The sequence below is a fragment of the Typopeltis vanoorti genome, chromosome 1 (genome assembly GCF_054136105.1).
Source record: "Typopeltis vanoorti isolate ZY-2024b chromosome 1, IOZ_Tvanoo_1.0, whole genome shotgun sequence".
In the NCBI taxonomy this organism is placed as follows: domain Eukaryota; kingdom Metazoa; phylum Arthropoda; class Arachnida; order Uropygi; family Thelyphonidae; genus Typopeltis; species Typopeltis vanoorti.
In genome coordinates, this window is record NC_143549.1 from 31,784,999 (window position 1) to 31,804,771 (window position 19,773).

The 19,773-nt window shown below is 37.1% G+C and overlaps 1 protein-coding gene across 3 annotated transcripts in view; it reads right to left on the bottom strand.

Annotated features, from left to right (window-relative positions):
* Positions 1–19,773, bottom strand: part of LOC150109868 (N-fatty-acyl-amino acid synthase/hydrolase PM20D1-like) — a 230,874-nt gene that overhangs the window by 150,542 nt on the left and 60,559 nt on the right. For all 3 annotated transcript variants that reach the window (XM_090397063.1, XM_090397055.1, XM_090397070.1), the window contains exon 5: positions 3,562–3,681. In XM_090397063.1, coding sequence (XP_090253189.1) covers positions 3,562–3,681 — 120 coding nt within the window. The remainder of the gene's footprint in view (positions 1–3,561; positions 3,682–19,773) is intronic.

Genomic DNA, 19,773 nt, shown 5'->3' on the forward strand with positions numbered 1-19,773 from the left:
TGTTATCAAAAATTATACTGGGGGAAAAATGGTTCTTTTATGTGGGAAATAAGACAGAAATGGGTTTTACTAGCATTGACGAGGTTATCTGAGTCCCATTGGAGGATGGTTTAGAAGTCAGAATTAAGGGCAGTGGTGGTTGATATTCCATAAGGTGAAGTGAGTTGTGTAGAGTAGGGTTTGTCAAATGAAAGGGAGGAGTACAATGTGCTGTCATCTGCAAAACTGTATATTAGGTAGGAGGTCAACTGAAATAGGTCATTGATATACAGAATGAAGAGGGTATGAGAGAACTGAACTTTGTGGGACCCCAGCATTAGTTGGATGGTGAGAGGATAACGAACCACCTACCATCACGCATAGTGTGTGTCCTGAGAGAAAGCCGGCAATCCATCTGCAGAAGTCCTGGGAGTTTGCTTAGTAAGCCTTTATGCGAGACCCAGTCAAAGGCTTTAGAGATATCAAGTGCAACCACTTGGGATTTACCAAATTTCTCCATGGCGTTTATCCAGAGATGGGTGATATATGAGTGCAGACACCTGTTGATCGGCACTGACGGAATCTGTACTGGTCATCGCTTAGTACATCACTGTATCTATAACTACAGTAGCAAAGCTATCTGCAGTCAGGGACAGCAACCATGCACTCTTGTTCTGGGACATGAAGAATTCTCAGTCAAGAAAGGGTAAATGTGAAACTACAAAGCTGGCAATTAGGTAGTAGCTCAAAGCAGTGCCATGACATAAGAAAGGTACAAGAAATTAAGGTCAGTAGGGGATGGGAAGTGCACTCTCATATCTGTGGTCTCTAGTCAAGTGTTTTATTTCTAACCCAGCTCTCAGATCCATAAGTTAAAATTGGTTTGAACACTGTCTTATATACAGCTAATTTAGTGTTTTGACTAATTTCTCTCTTATTCCATATAAATTTATTCAGTTGACTTCCTACTATACCAGCTTTGTTGATTCTGTTGTTTATTTCCATATTTAATTTACCATCTTCATGTGATATTAAGCACATGCTTTATGACTCGTTCTTGTAGTCATGGTAAGCAGTGGGTGTGAATCTGCCAGATTAAAGGTAACCAGTGGTGTACCTCAGGGTTCAGTCCTTGGGCCATTATTGTTCAATCTATACATTAATGACTTCAAGCAGGGTCTATCATCAGATTTGCAATTGTTTGCTGATAATGCGAAGATAGGCAGGGCAATCAGGGATGCTACTGATATTCAGCAATTACAAAATGATTTGAATAGACTGGAAATCTGGGCAAACAAAAATGGCTGTCAGTTTAATGTTGGTAAGTGTAAAGTTATGCACTTTGGCATGATTAGAGATCCAGCGGAATATTATATTAGCAGGATTATGCTACAAGAAACTGGAGAGGCAAGGGATCTTGGTGTATTGGTGGATAAGAATTTAAAGTTCAAAGGTCAAATAGCAAAAGTTGCAAATACAACTCAGAGGATAATTTCTATGCTGAAGCGAACTTTGACATGTAGGGATAAGGAAGTTATTTTGCCTCTTTATAAGGCTTTGATAAGACCACACTTGGATTACTGTGCGCAGATTTGGTCTCCCGGGTTTCAAGGGGATAAAGAAGCTGTGGAAAGGGTGCAAAGAAGAGTTACAAAGATTATATCCGGATTATGGGATTTAGATTATGAGGACAGATTGCGAGTATGTGGAATACAGATTCTGGTTAACAGGAGAAAGAGGTGTGATATGATAGAGGCCTATAAACTTTTGAATGGACGTTATAGCATTTCAAATGATGAAATTTTTCGTTATATGGAAGGCAGGGAGAGAACACGGGGGCATCCATGGAAGTTAAGGTTGTTCTCAGTCAAGAAAGGGGTAAGAGGTAGGTTTTTCTCTCAGAGAGCAGTGAGTGAGTGGAATAATTTGCCCTTAGGGGTAGTGAGTGCATCTAGTATAAATGATTTTAATGGAAGGTATGATAGCTGGGTTGGGTAATTTACAGCCTCCCTTCATGAGTCCTTGACTCCCTGGAGGGCTCAGATGATAATAATAATAATAATAATTTAAATGTTGATACCAGTTTTCTGTCCTCTCCCTGAAAGAAGCTCATGACACATCAAGAAAAATATATGGAAAGTATAAATTATATTTAGTTTTCTCTTCTGTGTGTAAAGCAGTTATTCAAAAAATATAGTATTCTAATGAAATAAAGAGCCAAAAGGCTTCACTTCGGCGATGTAAAAATTATTTAAATTAAGGGGATATTTAATCCCACATTATTTCAAAGCCGAATAAGAAACTCTAAGATAGAAATCAAAGAGTTTCATGCCGAATATAGCAAGCTATAAAAGTTCGGCTAGTCCAAGCAAACTTTTATAGCTTGCTATATTCGGCATGAAACTCTTTGATTTCTATCTTAGAGTTTCTTATTCGGCTTTGAAATAATGTGGGATTAAATATCCCCTTAATTTAAATAATTTTTACATCGCCGAAGTGAAGCCTTTTGGCTCTTAATTTCATCAATTTATTTGTGCACCTCTATAACAACTCGTACTGTAAAGTATTAAAGCTATTATCACTACACTCTTGGTATTTATTGGTCTACCTACTCACTGATGAGACCTCAATAAAGGTTGAAACCGGTCTGGGTAGTGAACTATCTCCCTTAATGTAAAACAACATACATCTCCTAGGGGATGAGTTTTACATTAGGGTTAATACTAAGAATAGTGATCCTAGCTTTATCCACCTTTACTATGAGTTGCCCGGTATTGTACTACCCAGGTATTTGCTTATGCTTGGACTCGCCGAACATTTATAGCTTGCTATATTCGGCATGAAACTCTTTGATTTCTATCTTAGAGTTTCTTATTCGGCTTTGAAATAATGTGGGATTAAATATCCCCTTAATTTAAATAAAATATAATATTCTACGTATTCTAACTATTAAACAACTAGTTCTTACATGGTTAGAAGAAGATGGGAATGATAGCAGCCGATTCATAGGAAGAATGCCCATGAAAGTACCTATAGAATAAAAGGCACATTTTACCATTTATCACTCTGTTTCAGTGCTGAAACAGAGTGATAAATGGTAAAATGACTGAAGGGAGTCTGTGAGGAAAGGTTTGTTTATTAAGCAAATTGCTCTTTTCTGAATATAACCAGGAATTCTTAGGGAGATCTTGGGTACTCCACCCCAAATGTGGGAACAGTACTTTAAAGCTGGCCAGATCTGAGACTTATAAAGTATTAGGAGTTGAGAAAAAGAGAAGAAATGTTTAGAATGAAAAAGAACACCAAGCTAAAGTTTTAGAGACTAAGAAGGTGATGTGAGTAATATTTTTTTTTGCCTGGATAAACTAGATGTGAACAATCAACATAAGAAGCCAAGGTAGTTGTGAGTGCTTAATGGTGAATAAGTTTAAGTAGTGCTATGATAGGTATTGAGTGAATAATGGTTAGTGCAGTTCTCCGGCAATGAGTCTTTTGACTTCATGGAGATATCCATATAATTCTATTATCTTATATAACATGAGAAAGAAGGAGGGGAGTGATATTAAGCAACATGCTACTTACTTTGATACAGCTTTTGTCAACTTGACTATGCTAGTTTCTCTAGGAGGCATTGAGGAATGACCGGCTGTTCCATTCACATTCAGCTGCAAACTCAGGTGCCCTTTCTCTGATACACCAATCCTACAGTAAAGTAAAATCAGGCAAAAAAAATACTATTATTAACATCTGGCTTCCATGGAGTCAGAGACTCATCATGGGAGGTACACAATGCTCATAACCATGATTTAAACTGATGCAATGTGTCTACATTTACAACACATTTCTCCTCACTCTTCTGCTCACACCCTCCTTATAAAGATTCCAGCTATGGCATCTTGTTCTACCCCCACTCTCCCATTCTATGAAAAATCTCTTCCATGTCAACCTGATAACAACCTCTGACCAGCTTATATGTCTCAATTATACCCCCCCCTTCCTACTGTTCATGAGGCTCTGCAACTTACATTCTCTCAATCTGTCCTCATACTCCACATTCCAAAGACCACTGACCACCTTTGTGAATCTTCTCTGGACCCTTTCTAACATATCCTCATCACCATGAAAGCCTGGTTACTAAAGCTGTGCATACAATAATCCATATGAGGCATAATCAAGACCTTATACAATGGCATCATAACTTCTCTATTTCTGCATGTTGGGGTCCTCCGCATCATTTCCATTATCCGATGTGACATTTTCACAACTTGTACAATGTGGCCCCTGAATTTCGGGTCACTGTCCACCATCACTCCTAGATCTCTTATCTCCTCCGCTTCCTTTAAAGTTTCCTAACAAGTGTATATTTCGCATCCCATTGTTGCTTACCAAATCTCAAAACCTTACACTTTGCAACATTTTGCAACATTACTTGCCCATTCATGCAATCTATTCAAGTCCATAACATTTGTAAGGTCATAACATTTGCTTGACTCTACATTGCTCTCTTTCCAGTTTTGCATCATCTGCAAACAGCTGCATATCACTAGTTAAATCCATCCCAATATCATTAACATACAAATTGAACAACAATGGTCCTAAAACTGATCACTGCAGTACACCACTAGTGGCCTTTCTCTTTTGGGATACTGCATCCCCATATACAACTTTCTGATACCTATCTGACAACCAGTCACTAATCCAACTCAGCAATCCAATCCCATCTGTTTCAATTTATTTGCCAGCTTGTCATGTGGCATTCTATTAGAAGCTTTTGCAAAATCCAAGTACACCACTCTATACGCATCTCCCCTGTCCAACATATTTGTCATCTTGTTATAGTACATAAGTAAGTTGGGAAACTTCCATCCATGCTGATGACTACAAAGAATACTGCTTTTATCAACCCATTTCTGTATCCTACTTCCCACAATTCTCTCCAGTACCTTCACAACTCCAAATATACAGATTGGCCTATAATTTGAAGCTCACCTTTATGCAGTGGAACAATTTTACCCTCCTTCCATTCCTTTTGAACCTGTGCTGTTGAAAGACTAATTACACAGGCATGCCAATTCCTTGGAACACTTCCTTAAGATGTGTGGTGTATTTCCTCAAATACCTCCTGCCCACTCACAATTAAGCCATCCTCTCCTATGTCCTCTACACTTGATTCTACCCTTATGAATACCTCAACAATGTCTTCTGGAACAGTTACCATTCCACCACTTTCATCATCTTACCATGATCAATCTTCCTTCTACTTACCACATATCTAAAAAACTCTAGGTTATTTCTTCACCTGGTCTGCCAATTTCTGCACTTTTGTTTTCCTTACTAACTGAGTCACTCTCCTGGCTCGTTCTTTATACTCTTGATGTAACTGATTATTACCATTATTTATCTTGTACTTCCTCTGAAGTACTTTCTTTTTCCCGATTTCACACTTAAGATCCACATTCATCCATTTTACACCTACCTTATTCAACCTTTTGGCCTTTGGAATACATTCACCATTAATGCTGTTATGCATTTCTTCGTCAGTTCCCTTGCAGCATTTATTTCCTTACCACTCAACTCCTCATTCCATGTAATAGCTCCAAGCTGTCTCCTAAGCATGTCATTATCACCAGCCTTATAATTCCACATATATCCTTTCCTCACAAAAGTCTGCATACGACTAACCCAAAACTCAGGTGATTACTTCATGATCACTTTCACTAACTGGAGGAAAGTGTAAAACTGCTCTCACAATTACATCCGCTGATGAAATGATCAGATCTAGAACTCTCAATCCTTGTATGCCCTCCTTTACGTGCTTCTTGAAATAGCTATGTCTCAAGAACTCGAGAAATTCATTTTCCTTATTCCCAAATGCTACAGGATTTTATACTGCTATAATTAAAATCACCCATAATAATTACCCTTCCTTTGTTCACTAATCCAAGTTGTTTATACATTTCTTCATCACCATTTGCAAGCCCTAACCAACTTTTCCAAAATCTTCACCACCACTCCTGAGATACTGATTGATCAATAGTTGGACACATCGGTCTTTGCACACCCTTGTGCAACGGGATTACCATACATTCTTTCCACTCCTGTAGAATCTTCCCTGTTCTGAGACTCAAAGTGTATAGCCTAGTCAAGGGAGCAGCTAGTTCAGTTAAACACAGTTTTAGCAACCCTGCTGATATCCCATCATTTCCTATTGCAGAATTCTTGTTCAGTTTGCAACAGCTCTAGTAATTCCTCCTCATCCATATGAATTTCCTCACATGGTGAAGAGGTAGCAGTGAATTCAATTTTGCATATGACAGATTGATAGTTTTCAGCAAAATGGATGCTCATTAGTTGAACAATCACTTATGCATCAGTCACCAGCATATCATCTGCATTCAGTAGTTATTTTTACAAATTCATTCTTTCTTTTTCTTATAGCATAATTATAGAATTCTTTTGGATTGTCTTTAACTTGCAGAGCCAGTTTCTTTTCATACTCAGACTTAACTTTACGTATAACTTGTGACTCTTCTGGCCTGCTACTTATAATTATTATAGCTAACATCATCCTTATAAACACTATATTTCTTCCACATCTATTTCACTCCTACCCTATTTATGCTTAGAACTCTCAACATCACACACATTCTGATATCGGATCATTTAAGTGCTTTTTAAATGCTTCCTATGCACTACTGATATCCTTCCCATCCAACAACTGATACCATGGCACAGAACCCAGCATACTCCTCAGAATGTCATAATTTCTTGGTTTGTAGTTCAGCATGTAACCTTTTCTAAATGGAATATTCATAAACTTAGCCACTTCTTAAGTGAGTACCACATGATCACTGTCACAACCAGAGGCAAAATAGTTACATCTTTTACTGAAACCTCCTCTAACACTATAAGCAGATCAGACACTCTTTGACCAAGTGTTCCTCACATGCTGCTGTCTTGCAGCAACTCAATAAATTCAATTTTATTCTTTTCATTAGATTTTGCTGGTTCCCAATCAATGTTTGGATAATTAAAGTCCCCCATTATGATTACTCTTTTTGCACCCATTGCATTTTTCATCACTAGAAACTGATCCACTAAGTCTGTAACAACATCTCACAAGGTATTTAATCTTGTTAAACTCCACTTCACACCAGATGACTTCAAACTCACAGCCACATGAAAAACCATTACTAGTATTGCAGTCATAGGTCTCAACTCTAACTGGATTCGCCCTCCTCTCCTATCCTGTCTATCCTTCCTAAAAATACTGTACCCTTTGCACTTGATAGCAGTTAGTATGTCTGCTTCTGATAGTGCTCTAATGCCTATAATACAAGACAAATATATTAACTGTGGCAAAAACTATACTCCTTTGTTTGTGATATTCCTAGCATTCCTGTAGACACTTGTCTGTGGTTTGCATGACACAGTGTGACAACTTGCAGATCTCCATTCCTATTTACTTCCTTACTTATGCAGAATCTTTACACACACACACACACACACACACACACACACACACACACACACACACACACACACACACACACTTGATAGTTCCAAATTGGATGAACACATAATTGATCTCTGTTCATAATCATTTCCATAATAATAACCATTCCCATCATTGTCACTCTTACACACAGATTTTCATGATGCCTCATGATGCCTCCCATCAGAATTCAGTTTCCCTGACTCTGTGTTAGGTCTCATATCAATTAATAATTTTTCAAGACTCCTGATGCCAAACACATTCAAGTGTATGTAATCCCTCTCATACAAATCCAATTTTCTTCAAACTCACTCCACACATCCAAAGACCTAGCATCCATTCCTTCTATATAGCCTATGCATTGAATCATTTGTCATCATAGCCCTTCTTATTCATAATTCATTTCCATTATATCTAGGTAATATACTAACAATTTTTACTTTCTCACTCTTCGCTCTAACCTCTTCCAACAACATATTCTATTCTCTCTCATACTGAAGTTATCAGTAGTTAAGTTATTGGTACTAACCAGAATTACGACTTCTTTTGCTTTTTTTTGATGTTTTTCAAATACTTGCATTATACTTTTAATTTTTGCTCCAAGAAAACGTGACGTTATAACTGTCTCATCGATGGCAAGTTTTATGATAAAGTCACTATTCCAAATAATGTCACTTTTATAATCAATTAAACTTACCAGATTTTTTATTATTACACACTGACTTATTTTATTCCACGCTTTCTTTTCCATTTTTCAGAACTTTTTTTATTCTCCCTGTGTGTTCCTCTAAACATCACTCAACTTTCTGTGATTCCTTCGTTGTTTGTCTAATAATCTGCTTTAACCTAGCAATTTTGGAGGTTGAATTATTTTCAATATCGCGTTCAATATAGTCTTTAGTGGAGAAAACCTTCTTGTTCGCTACTTCGCTGTTCTTGTTAGCATTCCGTTTCTTCTCTGTTTTTGGCCCATTTTACAGCTGTCTTTAATATTATAATATCATAATAAAAATGTTATAAAGAGACTAAATATTCTAAAAACACAAAAAGCTACTCTAATATACTATAAAATATTAATTTTCTAGTGGGTGGAACAATAAAACAGATAAGTGACCAAATTTACATGAGCACTAAATTACACAGACTACTCACAATATAACCTCAAACCCAAATTATAATGCACTTTTTATTTTTGTAAACTTTTGGTGATAAGTTGCACTTTATATTCAAACACTAATTATACATTTGTTTCCTTTGTATTCTTTAAATTAAAGCATTTATTTCCCAAAATACAGGCTGACAGATACTGCTGAAGTATAGGTGTCTTACAAAAATACAAAGATACAATCAAGGATGAAAGACAACTTACAAAAGTAAAAATGTTATTTTGCAGGTTGTTTTCCATTAAATAACTTCGTTATAATGTTTAGAATTTGTCTGTCAATTTGTTGTTACAGGCTCTAATTAAATGAACACCAAAATAATTTTTTTATCTTCTTCAGGACTGGGGCAACTCGTATAAGGAAGCTAAAACTTCACATCTCTTGTCTTAGTATCCCATAATGCAAAACACATTTCCTTGCAGACATGTATAATGCTATGCATTATGGGAAGGGTCAGACAAAGCACAAACTTTGTTTGCTTACACTTGGATAAAGGATTAAAAAAAGTATATAATTTCTTTGTATCTTTAATTTATAGTATAACCAAGTGAAAAAAAAAAAAACTTCCAACAACTTTCTCTAATCCAGAATAATTTAATAACAAGGTGTGACACTTTTTGGCAACTCGTATATGAAAATATGACTTGTGCATTACTTCAACCTCAGTATCACCTCTGGGTCTGGCTCCCACTAAAGAGACCTCAATAAAAGTCGAAACCGGTCTGGGTAGTGACCCTTCCCATAATGCATAGCATTATACATGTCTGCAAGGAGATGTGCTTTGCATTATGAGATACTAAAGCAAGAGATGTGAAGTCTCAGCTTCCATATTTTTATTTATTGCAGTTAACTATATGGTATCTAACAGGTAATCTAACAGATAAATACCTAAGCTTATCTAACAGATAAGCTTAGGTATTGATGGTTATTCGTGACTTATTTTTCACGGTATTAACAACACCACACACACTTTTATCACAAAGATGTTTTATTAATGCTTATATTTCGCTGATTTTCAACTCAGCATCATCAGAGCACAACACACTTGTATACGTGACAGTGAGTGAGTGAAACTATATAATTGCAAAAGACAAATAACCTAAAGTCCTATTTTCAGCGCCCTCCAAAACAAACAAAAAAAAAAAAAAAAAAAAAAGCAGCTATCCAGGAGTTTTTCTTAGGATAACCGTCTCCCAAATTTTTGACAAATTAATGCAACCATATTTGTTAAGGTTGGGAGAACTCTTCAAAGCCATTACTGACAAAAAATAATCTTTCAGATCTATAACGACTCCTAAATAGCACATTCATTTTCCTCCATCTAATCCTGTGTGAAGGAGAGTCCAAAGCATGGTCTGTCAGTCCCGATTTGCCATAGTAATAGTAGCGAATGTATCTTTCATGTTCTTCCAGGCGGATGTTTACTGATCTTCCTGTTTGCCCATAATATAATAATAAAAATATTATTATTACAAAAGCCGATAAAGGAAATGCAACAGTCATCATGAATCAAGAAGAGTATAACAGAAAAATGCAAGATCTCATATGTGAGAGTTCCACACATCAAATTATACATCGAAACCCTACGATGTCTCAAAAGAAAAAAGTCCAAAAATTACTGAAAAAAGTGACATCATGGCCCAAAGAAATCATCAGGAAAATAAAATCAATTCATGTTAAACCACCCCATATTTATGGATTACCAAAAATCCACAAAACTAATATCCCCCTACGCCCCATAGTCGATAGCATAGATAGTCCCACATATAAACTGGCCTGGCATTTAGCCAAGTCGCTTACCCCCCTTACTGGCAACTCCTCTACTTTTGTAAAAAATTCAGTCCATTTCAAAATACTGGTTAAAAATCTAATCCTAAAAGATTCAGACATAATGGTTAGTTTCGATGTCACCTCCTTATTTACCAATGTACCACTTACAGACACTCTTGATTTAATCAAGTCTAAATTTCCCCCTGATATTTTTGAATTATTTCAATTTACCATGAATGCAGGTTACTTTACATGGGGAGGAAAATTCTACAAACGGATTAATGGTACTACTATGGGTTCTCCCCTCTCTCCCTGTTAGCAAATTTTTACATGGAACACTTTGAAAACAAAGTACTTACCACAGCTACATACAAACCACAAGTGTTGTTACACTATGTAGATGATGTGTTTGCCATCTGGCCCCATGGACAAGACACTTTGGATGCTTTTGTCACCTACCTAAACAGCTAACACCCCAAAATTCACTTCACAGTAGAAAAAGAATCAAATAACTGTTTACCATTTCTTGACACATTAGTCACCTGCCCTTCAGATGGATCATTATCTTTTTCTATATACAGAAAGCCTACAACACAGGAAGATACCTAAATAAACAATCACATCATCATCCAGTCCAACAGTACGGCATTTTAAAAACACTTACACACAGAGCAAGAGCCATTTGTTCTAACGATACAGCTCTGACCACTGAACTCCAATACCTGCGCCATACGTTCTTACCCACGGCTACGATCCCTACAAAATAGATAAAATACTACATAGGCCCATTACTCTGCCCTCCCCTAATACACAAGAATACAACATGACTATTTCTATTCCCTATATCAGAAGTACATCGGAAAAGACAGCCAAAGTATTGTTGAAACATGGCCTTCGCACCACTTTCAAACCTCATGTCAAGCTGGCAACTCTGATCCGCTCACCTTCACCCTTTAGAACACCCAGGAGTGTATGAAGTTTCTTGTGACTGTGACTTGGCCTATTATGGGCAAACAGGAAGATCAGTGAACATCCGTCTGGAAGAACATGAAAGATACATTCGCTACTATTACTATGGCAAGTTGGGACTGGCAGACCACGCTTTGGACTCTCCTTCAAACAGGATTAGATGGAGGAAAATGAATGTGCTATTTAGGAGTCGTTATAGATCTGAAAGATTATTTTTTGAGTCAGCAATGGCTTTGAAGAATTCTCCCAACCTTAACAAATATGGTTGCATTAATTTGCCAAAAATTTGGGAGATGGTTATCCTAAGAAAAACTCCTGGATAGCGGCTTTCCCCCCCCCCCTTTAGAGGGTGCCAAAAATAGGACTTTAGATCTTTTGTCTTTTACAATTATATAGTTTCACTCACTCACTGTCGTGTATACAAGTGTGCTGTGCTCTGTTGATGCTGAGTTGAAAATCAGCGAAATATAAGTGTTAATAAAATATCTTTGTGATAAAAAAGTGTGTGGTGTTGTTAATACCATGAAAAATAAGTCATGAATAACTATACGGTATTCCACTTTAAAAAAAACTTTTTTAATGAACAATGCCAAGAAATTATATTCTTGGTTTAATCCTTTATCCATGTGTAAGCAAACAAAGTTTGCATGTGAAGTATCTGCTCTTGTATATGGGAAATATATGACTTGTGCATTACTTCAACCATGGTATCCTTTCTGGGTCTGGCTCCTACTGATGAGACCTCAATAATAGTCAAAACCAGTCTCTGGGCAGAGCCCTTCCCATAATGCATAGCATTATACACACCTGAAAGGATATGTGCTTTGCATTATGGGATACTAAGGCCATTAATGTGAAGTCATCGGCCTTCATATACAAGTAGCCCAGTCATAAACATACTCCATATCCATATGCAAACTTTGTTTAGTTGTACTTAGATAAAGGATTAAACCAATAATATAATTTCTTGACATCTTTGATTTATAGTATAACTAAGTGAGGAAAAAAAAAAAAATCAACCATGTTTTTAATGTTTCACTTTTCTCTTGGAAAAGGGAAACATTAGAAACATGTACCCTTAGCAGATAAAGAAATAAATAATTAACAGAAAATACTTATATATTTATGAAACGTATGTCTGAGTTTGTAAACATTTTGTTCAATTTTACACATCAAAGATTTTGTAATTTATTTAATCATCCATCTGTCCATTTGAATGAAATATAGCAATCATTTTTATGTTTCATATTATTTCAACATGTTTTGAAGGCTATTGTAAACATACTGTGGCTGTAGAGTGATTAATTAACAGTTACGAAAAATTAAATGATCAATGGTATTCAATTTATTAAGACTGATTAGTAGAAAAAATGATCATGCAATTTCCTCTATTCATGGCAGCAAAAATAAAAGAAAAAGGGACAATATGATTATGCATATTTCACAAAACCTAAGTGTCTATTACATTCATTTGGTTTTTCTGTTTCCCTATAAATAAGTTCTTCCAATATTTTGTAATTTATTTAATAAACATCAATGCTAATTAGTATTATGGAGGGATGTGGACATAAGAAACAGATGGAAAATATACTTTGAGGGACTTTTGAATGAGGAAAATGTAAGGACTCACAGAGGAGATGGTGCAGAACATCAGTAGAATGGAAGTGACGGAGGCCATGAAGAGGAAGAGGAATGGAAAATCGGTGGGCCCCGACAGAATTCCAGTGGAGGCATGGAAGGCACTGGGGGAAGAGGGAATTGACCTGCTGTGGGACCTGTTCATGAAAGTTTGCCAACAGGAAAATATACCCGAGGAATGGAGGGAGAGTACTCTTGTTCCCATCTACAAGGGTAAAGGGGATGCACAAGACTGTAAAAATTACAGAGGAATAAAGTTGATGTCCCACACAATGAAGATCCTAGAAAGGGTTCTTGATGGTAGATTGAGGAAGGAGGTGGAGATTGCAAAGGAACAATTTGGCTTCATGCCTGGTAGATCAACAACAGATGCTATCTTCGGGTTACGACAGATGATGGAAAAATATCGAGAGAAACAAAGGGAGCTACATCTGGTATTTATTGATTTGGAGAAAACATATGATAGAGTGCCAAGGCAAGAAGTCTGGAGGTGTCTGAGGGAGAAGAAGGTGCCGAAGAAATATGTCGGGTTGGTGCGGGAAATGTACAGAAATGTGAAGACAAGTGTTCAGACCTGTTTGGGACAGACAGAAAGTTTTCAAGTAACAGTTGGCTTGCATCAAGGGTCAGCATTAAGTCCGTTTCTGTTTAATATTGTGATGGAGGTGATAACAGAGGAGGTGAGAGAAGATGCGCCTTGGACAATGTTGTATGCAGATGACATCTTGCTGTGTGTAGATTCAAGAGAAGAAGCGGGAACTAAACTGGAAAGATGGAGAAAAGTACTGGAAGAGAGAGGTATGAGACTGAGCAGAAGTAAGACAGAGTATATGTGTTGCGCAGTGGGCAGCGGCGGCCAGGAGACAGATCTGAAGTTGAAAGGAAATGTCATCAGGAAGGTGAGAGACTTTAGATACTTAGGTTCAACAGTGGAAGAAGATGGAGGAGCTGAGAAGGAAGTGGGATGCAGGATACAAGCAGGTTGGAGCAACTGGAGGGAGATGGCTGGAGTGTTATGCGATAAGAGGGTGCCGATCAATCTCTGAAAGGCAAAATTTATAGGACAGTTGTGAGGCCAGCTATGACATATGCTATAGAAACTGTGGCCCCGAGGAAAAATAACATCAGCAGGATGGAAGTAGCAGAGATGAGAATGCTTAGGTGGATGTGCGGTGTGACCAGAAAGGATCGTCTGAGAAATAACTATGTTAGGGGAACAGTGAAAGTTACGAACTTAGGAGCGAAAATACAGGAGGCAAGGTTGAGATGGCTTGGTCATGTGATGAGGAGGGAGGACGAATATGTGGGAAGAAGGGTCATGCAGATTGATGCGCAAGGAAGGCGGAAGCGTGGGCGGCCAAAGAAGAGATGGAGGGAGCTGGTAGAAGAGGACTTGAAGATGAAGAACTTGGATGTGGTGACAGCCCAAGACAGGAAGGTGTGGAGGAGACTCATTACAAACAGTGACCCCACTTAAGTGGAAGAAGCTGCAGAAGAAGAAGAAGAAGAAGAAGAAGAATGCTAATTAGGCCACAAACATTTAATTCATTAAGATGTATTAGAATAAAAAATCGTCAGGCAATTTCCACTATGCATGGCAGCTGAAAAAAGAGGAAGGAGGGAAGCAAAATTATTTTTTCCCACTCAAGCCAGAAGTCACTAGTGCACTCAATTATGGCAATACCATACACTTGCAGTTAGAAAGAAATACTGACAAAGGAAATTATAATTCAAATTGAATAAGGAATATATTCAGTCTTCCTTCCCATATTGCAAAGCACTATCAGACAGTGTATCCAATTGTCCTAACACAAGCAAAACTTGAAAAGTAAGTTCTCTTGCAAGGAATGTGAGGTATTACTAGAAAGGAAGAGTAACAAGAGAATAGTAATTATAAAAGCAAATAAGGAAAATGCCACTGCAGTTCTACAACATGATTACACACATTAACTAATTAAAGATTGTTCCACCTACTTTTGAATGCTCCTTTAAAAGTCACTTCCTGGCCTGTGGAAATTACCAATCAACTAATAAAGCCATACAATTCCAGATCTTTCCCATCACTTTCCAATATATAGTCTACCAAAAATCCACACACAAAATGTGTCATTATGTTCAACTGTGGATTGCACCTAATTCAAACACATACAAATTAGCCAAATACTTAGCCCAAGTGCTCTTTCGGTATGCTGGTAATACCTCTTCACATGAACTTGTCCATTTTAAGTTCATTATAGAAAACCTCACCACATACTAACATAATGGTCACTTTGAGATCTCCTCTCTATTCACCAATGTTCCACTTAGTCCTTCATCCAAACTGAATTTCAATATCTCACAACCTTGTATCAATTCACTGTAAACTTGGACTTATCTTGTTTGGCAAGAAAATTGTATAAGCAATGCCACCTCCATTCATCTAGCAATTACCTACCTTTGAAGAGGAAAGCCCTAAACTCTGTCCTACACAGACCTATTGCCTGGCAATGCTATACAGATGATGAGTTCTCCATTTGGCAATAATATCCAGATAACCAATAGAAGGGAAGACTGGCCACATAGCTCAATTCACCTTATAAAGTCTTCCCTTCCAAGATACCTTAATTACATGCCAACCCAATTAACAGGTGGATACCTTCACCAGAAGTCACACCTCCACTCCTCCCAAAAGCATAAGATTGTGAAAACCTTACATCAAGAGAAAACTAAACCACTCTCACCACTGAACTTGACCACATTCACAGCACCTTCTTGGCCAATATCCTCACTAAATCCAGAGAACACATAATACACCAATTAGGAAGAAAAGTGCTGACAGAAAACTCATTACAAGTTTTCTGTCACTAAGTAACCATGTGATTATCAAAGCCTCTTATATACATTCTTTGAGAGTATGTTCAAGGAAATGATAAATCCCAATCATCCTCAAGAATCATGCTTCTTCCACATTCAACCATACATAACACAGCCTGCTGAGGTCACAAAGGAAGTGTTACACGTAACCCAGTCACTTAGAGCCATGCTAAAACTATTCCATGATGAACTATAACAAAGTAAAGTACTAATGACAATCAGCAACATGAAACGTAAGGCTCTGTGTAGATGAAAATTTTGAAAATACAAAAAATGCTGTTTTTTATATTTTCAAACTATGATGATGAGCTTTGCTCACATGTTAGACTGAATGACCAATCACAGCCAAGTGACTTGCATGTTAGAAACCTGATTACTAATAAAGGGCATTTAAACTTATCAGACAAAATAACATAGTTTATAGCACTGTCTGCTATAAACTGTGTTAACTGGTTTGCAGGATGAAAAACACGAGTTTCTGGGACAAAAAATCCTGCCACCTCAACATGAGAATGACTAATGCACCCTCACTTGAAAGGTCCTGATAAACTTTATGTCCTAAACAAGAAAACCCACATCATTCTAAACAAAATCTTCATCAATACTAAATGAACTAAGGGCTCTACTTTAATAATCACCTTCTTTAATAATTTTCTTCTAAATTAATCTACTGTTTATTAAGTTCCAATTTACCTAGACAATCTTTTTTTTCTTGTCATCTTGACATCTAATATCCATTTTGTTAATCTTTCTTCTTACAACTAGATTAGCTTTGTTCACAATAGCTCTTTTCTAATATCTTAATTTTTAATATGATTCTATCAATGTTGCCATTTCTTTCATTCCAATGATTTTCACCCAACTTTTATATTTGTGCCCCCCCCCCAGTCTTCAAATGATTTATGTCTAATCCTCTTTCCAGATTCATAAGTTAAAACTGGTTTGAGCAATCACATGTGTGGTGGCCAGAATCTGACCATCAGCAGTTCAGCTTCCATCTCCAATCATAGTTTACGAACTTAAATTCTCTCCAATCAATAGTCTGTGAGTGCAGATCCCACTGCAACAGGAATCTTTGTGAATATCTGCAGACAAAATTAATTTTGCTGTCCAGTTTAAGACCACTAACTTGATTGAATAATTAATAACCATTTTAACTCATATGTTCTTATTTATTTATACTAGATGTATTTCCTCAACATGTTTTGCTCTCTATATAGTTATTGCCATCTTCAGGAAGTTGCTTAATATAAATAAAAAAAAACTCACAAAAAAGACCTGTTTTTCAATGACACTAATAATCTATAAATTGAAAAGACTGCAGTAATAGTTTAATCATAAGTATCACTAGACAAATTACATGCAGTCTGTACATTGTTGGTGTAAACTCTGTATGTAATTTTTGGCATAGGAGAGATCTTGAATTCCTAAAATCATTCCTTGGTTTCTATCTAGTATGCCTTTTGAGTAAATGACACTGGAAGACTTATTGAACAACCTATCAAAGTAATTCTCTTCTAAATAAGTAATGGAGGATGCTTGTTAATTTACCATGTGATGCTCTTTGAGGATGTGTGCTACAAGTCTGCTTTTTTCTTTCCTTTTGTTTTCGACATTGCCTATATATTCTTTGTTGTGAATTTCAAAACTTCTCCCTCAAAAAACAGAACACAGTAAATTGGCCAGCATCCTCCATACCCTACTTAGAAATTACTTTGACAGGTTGTTCAAGGAATCCTTTGAGGTTATTTTCTCAAAAGGCACACTAAAAAAAAAAAAAAAAAAAACATCTTGAAAAAAAAAAAGTGTTTTTAAACAGTGTATAGTGCGACTTCTGTCGCGAATTGTGCTACTTTTTTTTTTCAGTAATACAAGTGGTGCCGCTTTTTTAGTTTAGTTGTTGTTTATATTGAGTTATTTTTGCGTTACCAGAAGGCAAGGTCAGAGTCGAACGCATCTATGGCGGAAGAGAAGAAGAAGATAAGTTTTTGTATTTATAGTTAAATATAGTTTATACTTATAGTAACGTGTAAGTAAATTAGCTTACAGTAGAGCGTATAACATACGCAGTACTGTAAGCTAATTTCTAACTTTAGTATTTAGCAATTAACTGTAGTAGTTCCTTGGCACTATTTGAATGAAATGAGATGATTGTGATAGTGGGCACAAATGACTTGAGAGGCAGTGTAAATCGGGTGGCTAGAGATCTGAGATTCATGCTTGAGGTTGTATCAAACGAAAAGCAGAGAGAAAAGATAGTGTGTGTGTGTGTATCACTCAGGTATGATAATGACAAGCTGGGCAGAAGAGCATGCGAGAGACCACTTGAATATGAATAAGGAAGGATGTAGGCATCTGGAGAGATTGCTGTTTTCTGAACGTCGGTGTGTCAATGCAGGGAAACTAGAATTCCCAGGGTGGATGGTAGCAGGGTGGCCTCTTGTAGGAAGGAGGACAACATCAGGTAACACCCAGTGGAGTCTGTACAGGATATGATAAGTATAGAAACAGCGACATTTTTATGCTTTATAATTGGGTGGCTTATAAAATATTCCAGGAGTATCCAGAATAAAGGAGATGAATTGATGGGCTGATAGCATCAGCATGGCAAAGATTATTGTGATCTCTGAGATGCTGAAGGAAGATGATATAATAACAGGAATAGAAATAGCAGTGAACAGCATTTTTTGGCAGGATAGGAAGGGAAAACATGGTGGTGGAGTACTGCTTATGATAAGTGATGACTTATGCCCTCTAAGAGTGGAGGCTTTGGAAGGCAGTGACACTAATGGTTTTGAAAGTATATGGTGTGAGGTAGAGGTGGGCAAGACAGGATATTTAGTGGGATCATACAAGCAAAGGAGCACAGAGGGTGGGGAGCAGGATATGTTTAGGCAGATGAGCTTGGCAAGCAAGTGCAAGAAGAATGATTGTTATGGGAGATTTTAACTACAGCAGTATAATTTGGGAAGAGGAAAATACATGTAGTAATAAGGGAATAGAATTTCTGGAATTCTTGAGGGACAGATGTCTTAGGTAACATGTAATAGAGGAAAAGTGGCTTGGATTTGGTCATAGCATCAGAAGAGTTGATAATAACTGAGATGACATCCTCCCCCCCCTCCCATTGGAGAGTGACCATGTGGTTTTGACTTGGAAGATGAATAGACATGCAGGAGTATCAAAGAAAAGGGAACATATGTGGAATTATAAGCCAGGTGATTATAATAGTCTTAGATATCAATTTGGGGCAGTTCCAGAGGGTAGAATTGGAAGGCCGGGATATCATTAGTACTTGGGAAACTGCGAAGGAATACTTGTTAGCAGCAATAGTAAGCTGTATTCCACGAGTGAAGAAGAGAACACAATTTGGTGTAAAGTGGATGACAAACAATATCAAACAGGAACTGCAGGTGAAAAAGAGGTCATGGAAGAGATATAAGGAAAAGGGTGGAGAGCAGATGCATGAAGAATATAAGACTCAGGCCAGGAGAGTGACTAATATGGTAAGGAAGGTGAAAATGGAATATCAGATTGCTGGCCACATAGCTAAAAAATTCTATGGAATTTTTTAGCTATGTGGCCAGCAAGAGGAGAAATGATTGTGGAAGAATGACATTGTTGGATAAAAATGGGAATAGAGTGACTGATGCAGAGGACATAGTGGAATTGTTCAATAAACACTTTATTGGAGTATTTCATCCTGGAGAAGTAAGTTTTAATACTATAGGGATAGGGCAGGTTTGAGGTTTAGAGATGCAAGAGATGTGTGTTCCAAATACTGAATTTCCAGATGTCAGTAAAGAGCTGTGGGATTGGATGGTATTTCATCATGGGTTTTGAGAGAATGTGCTAAAGAACTGACAGCTCCATTGACCTCGCTTTTCATTGAAAAGCTACAGGAAA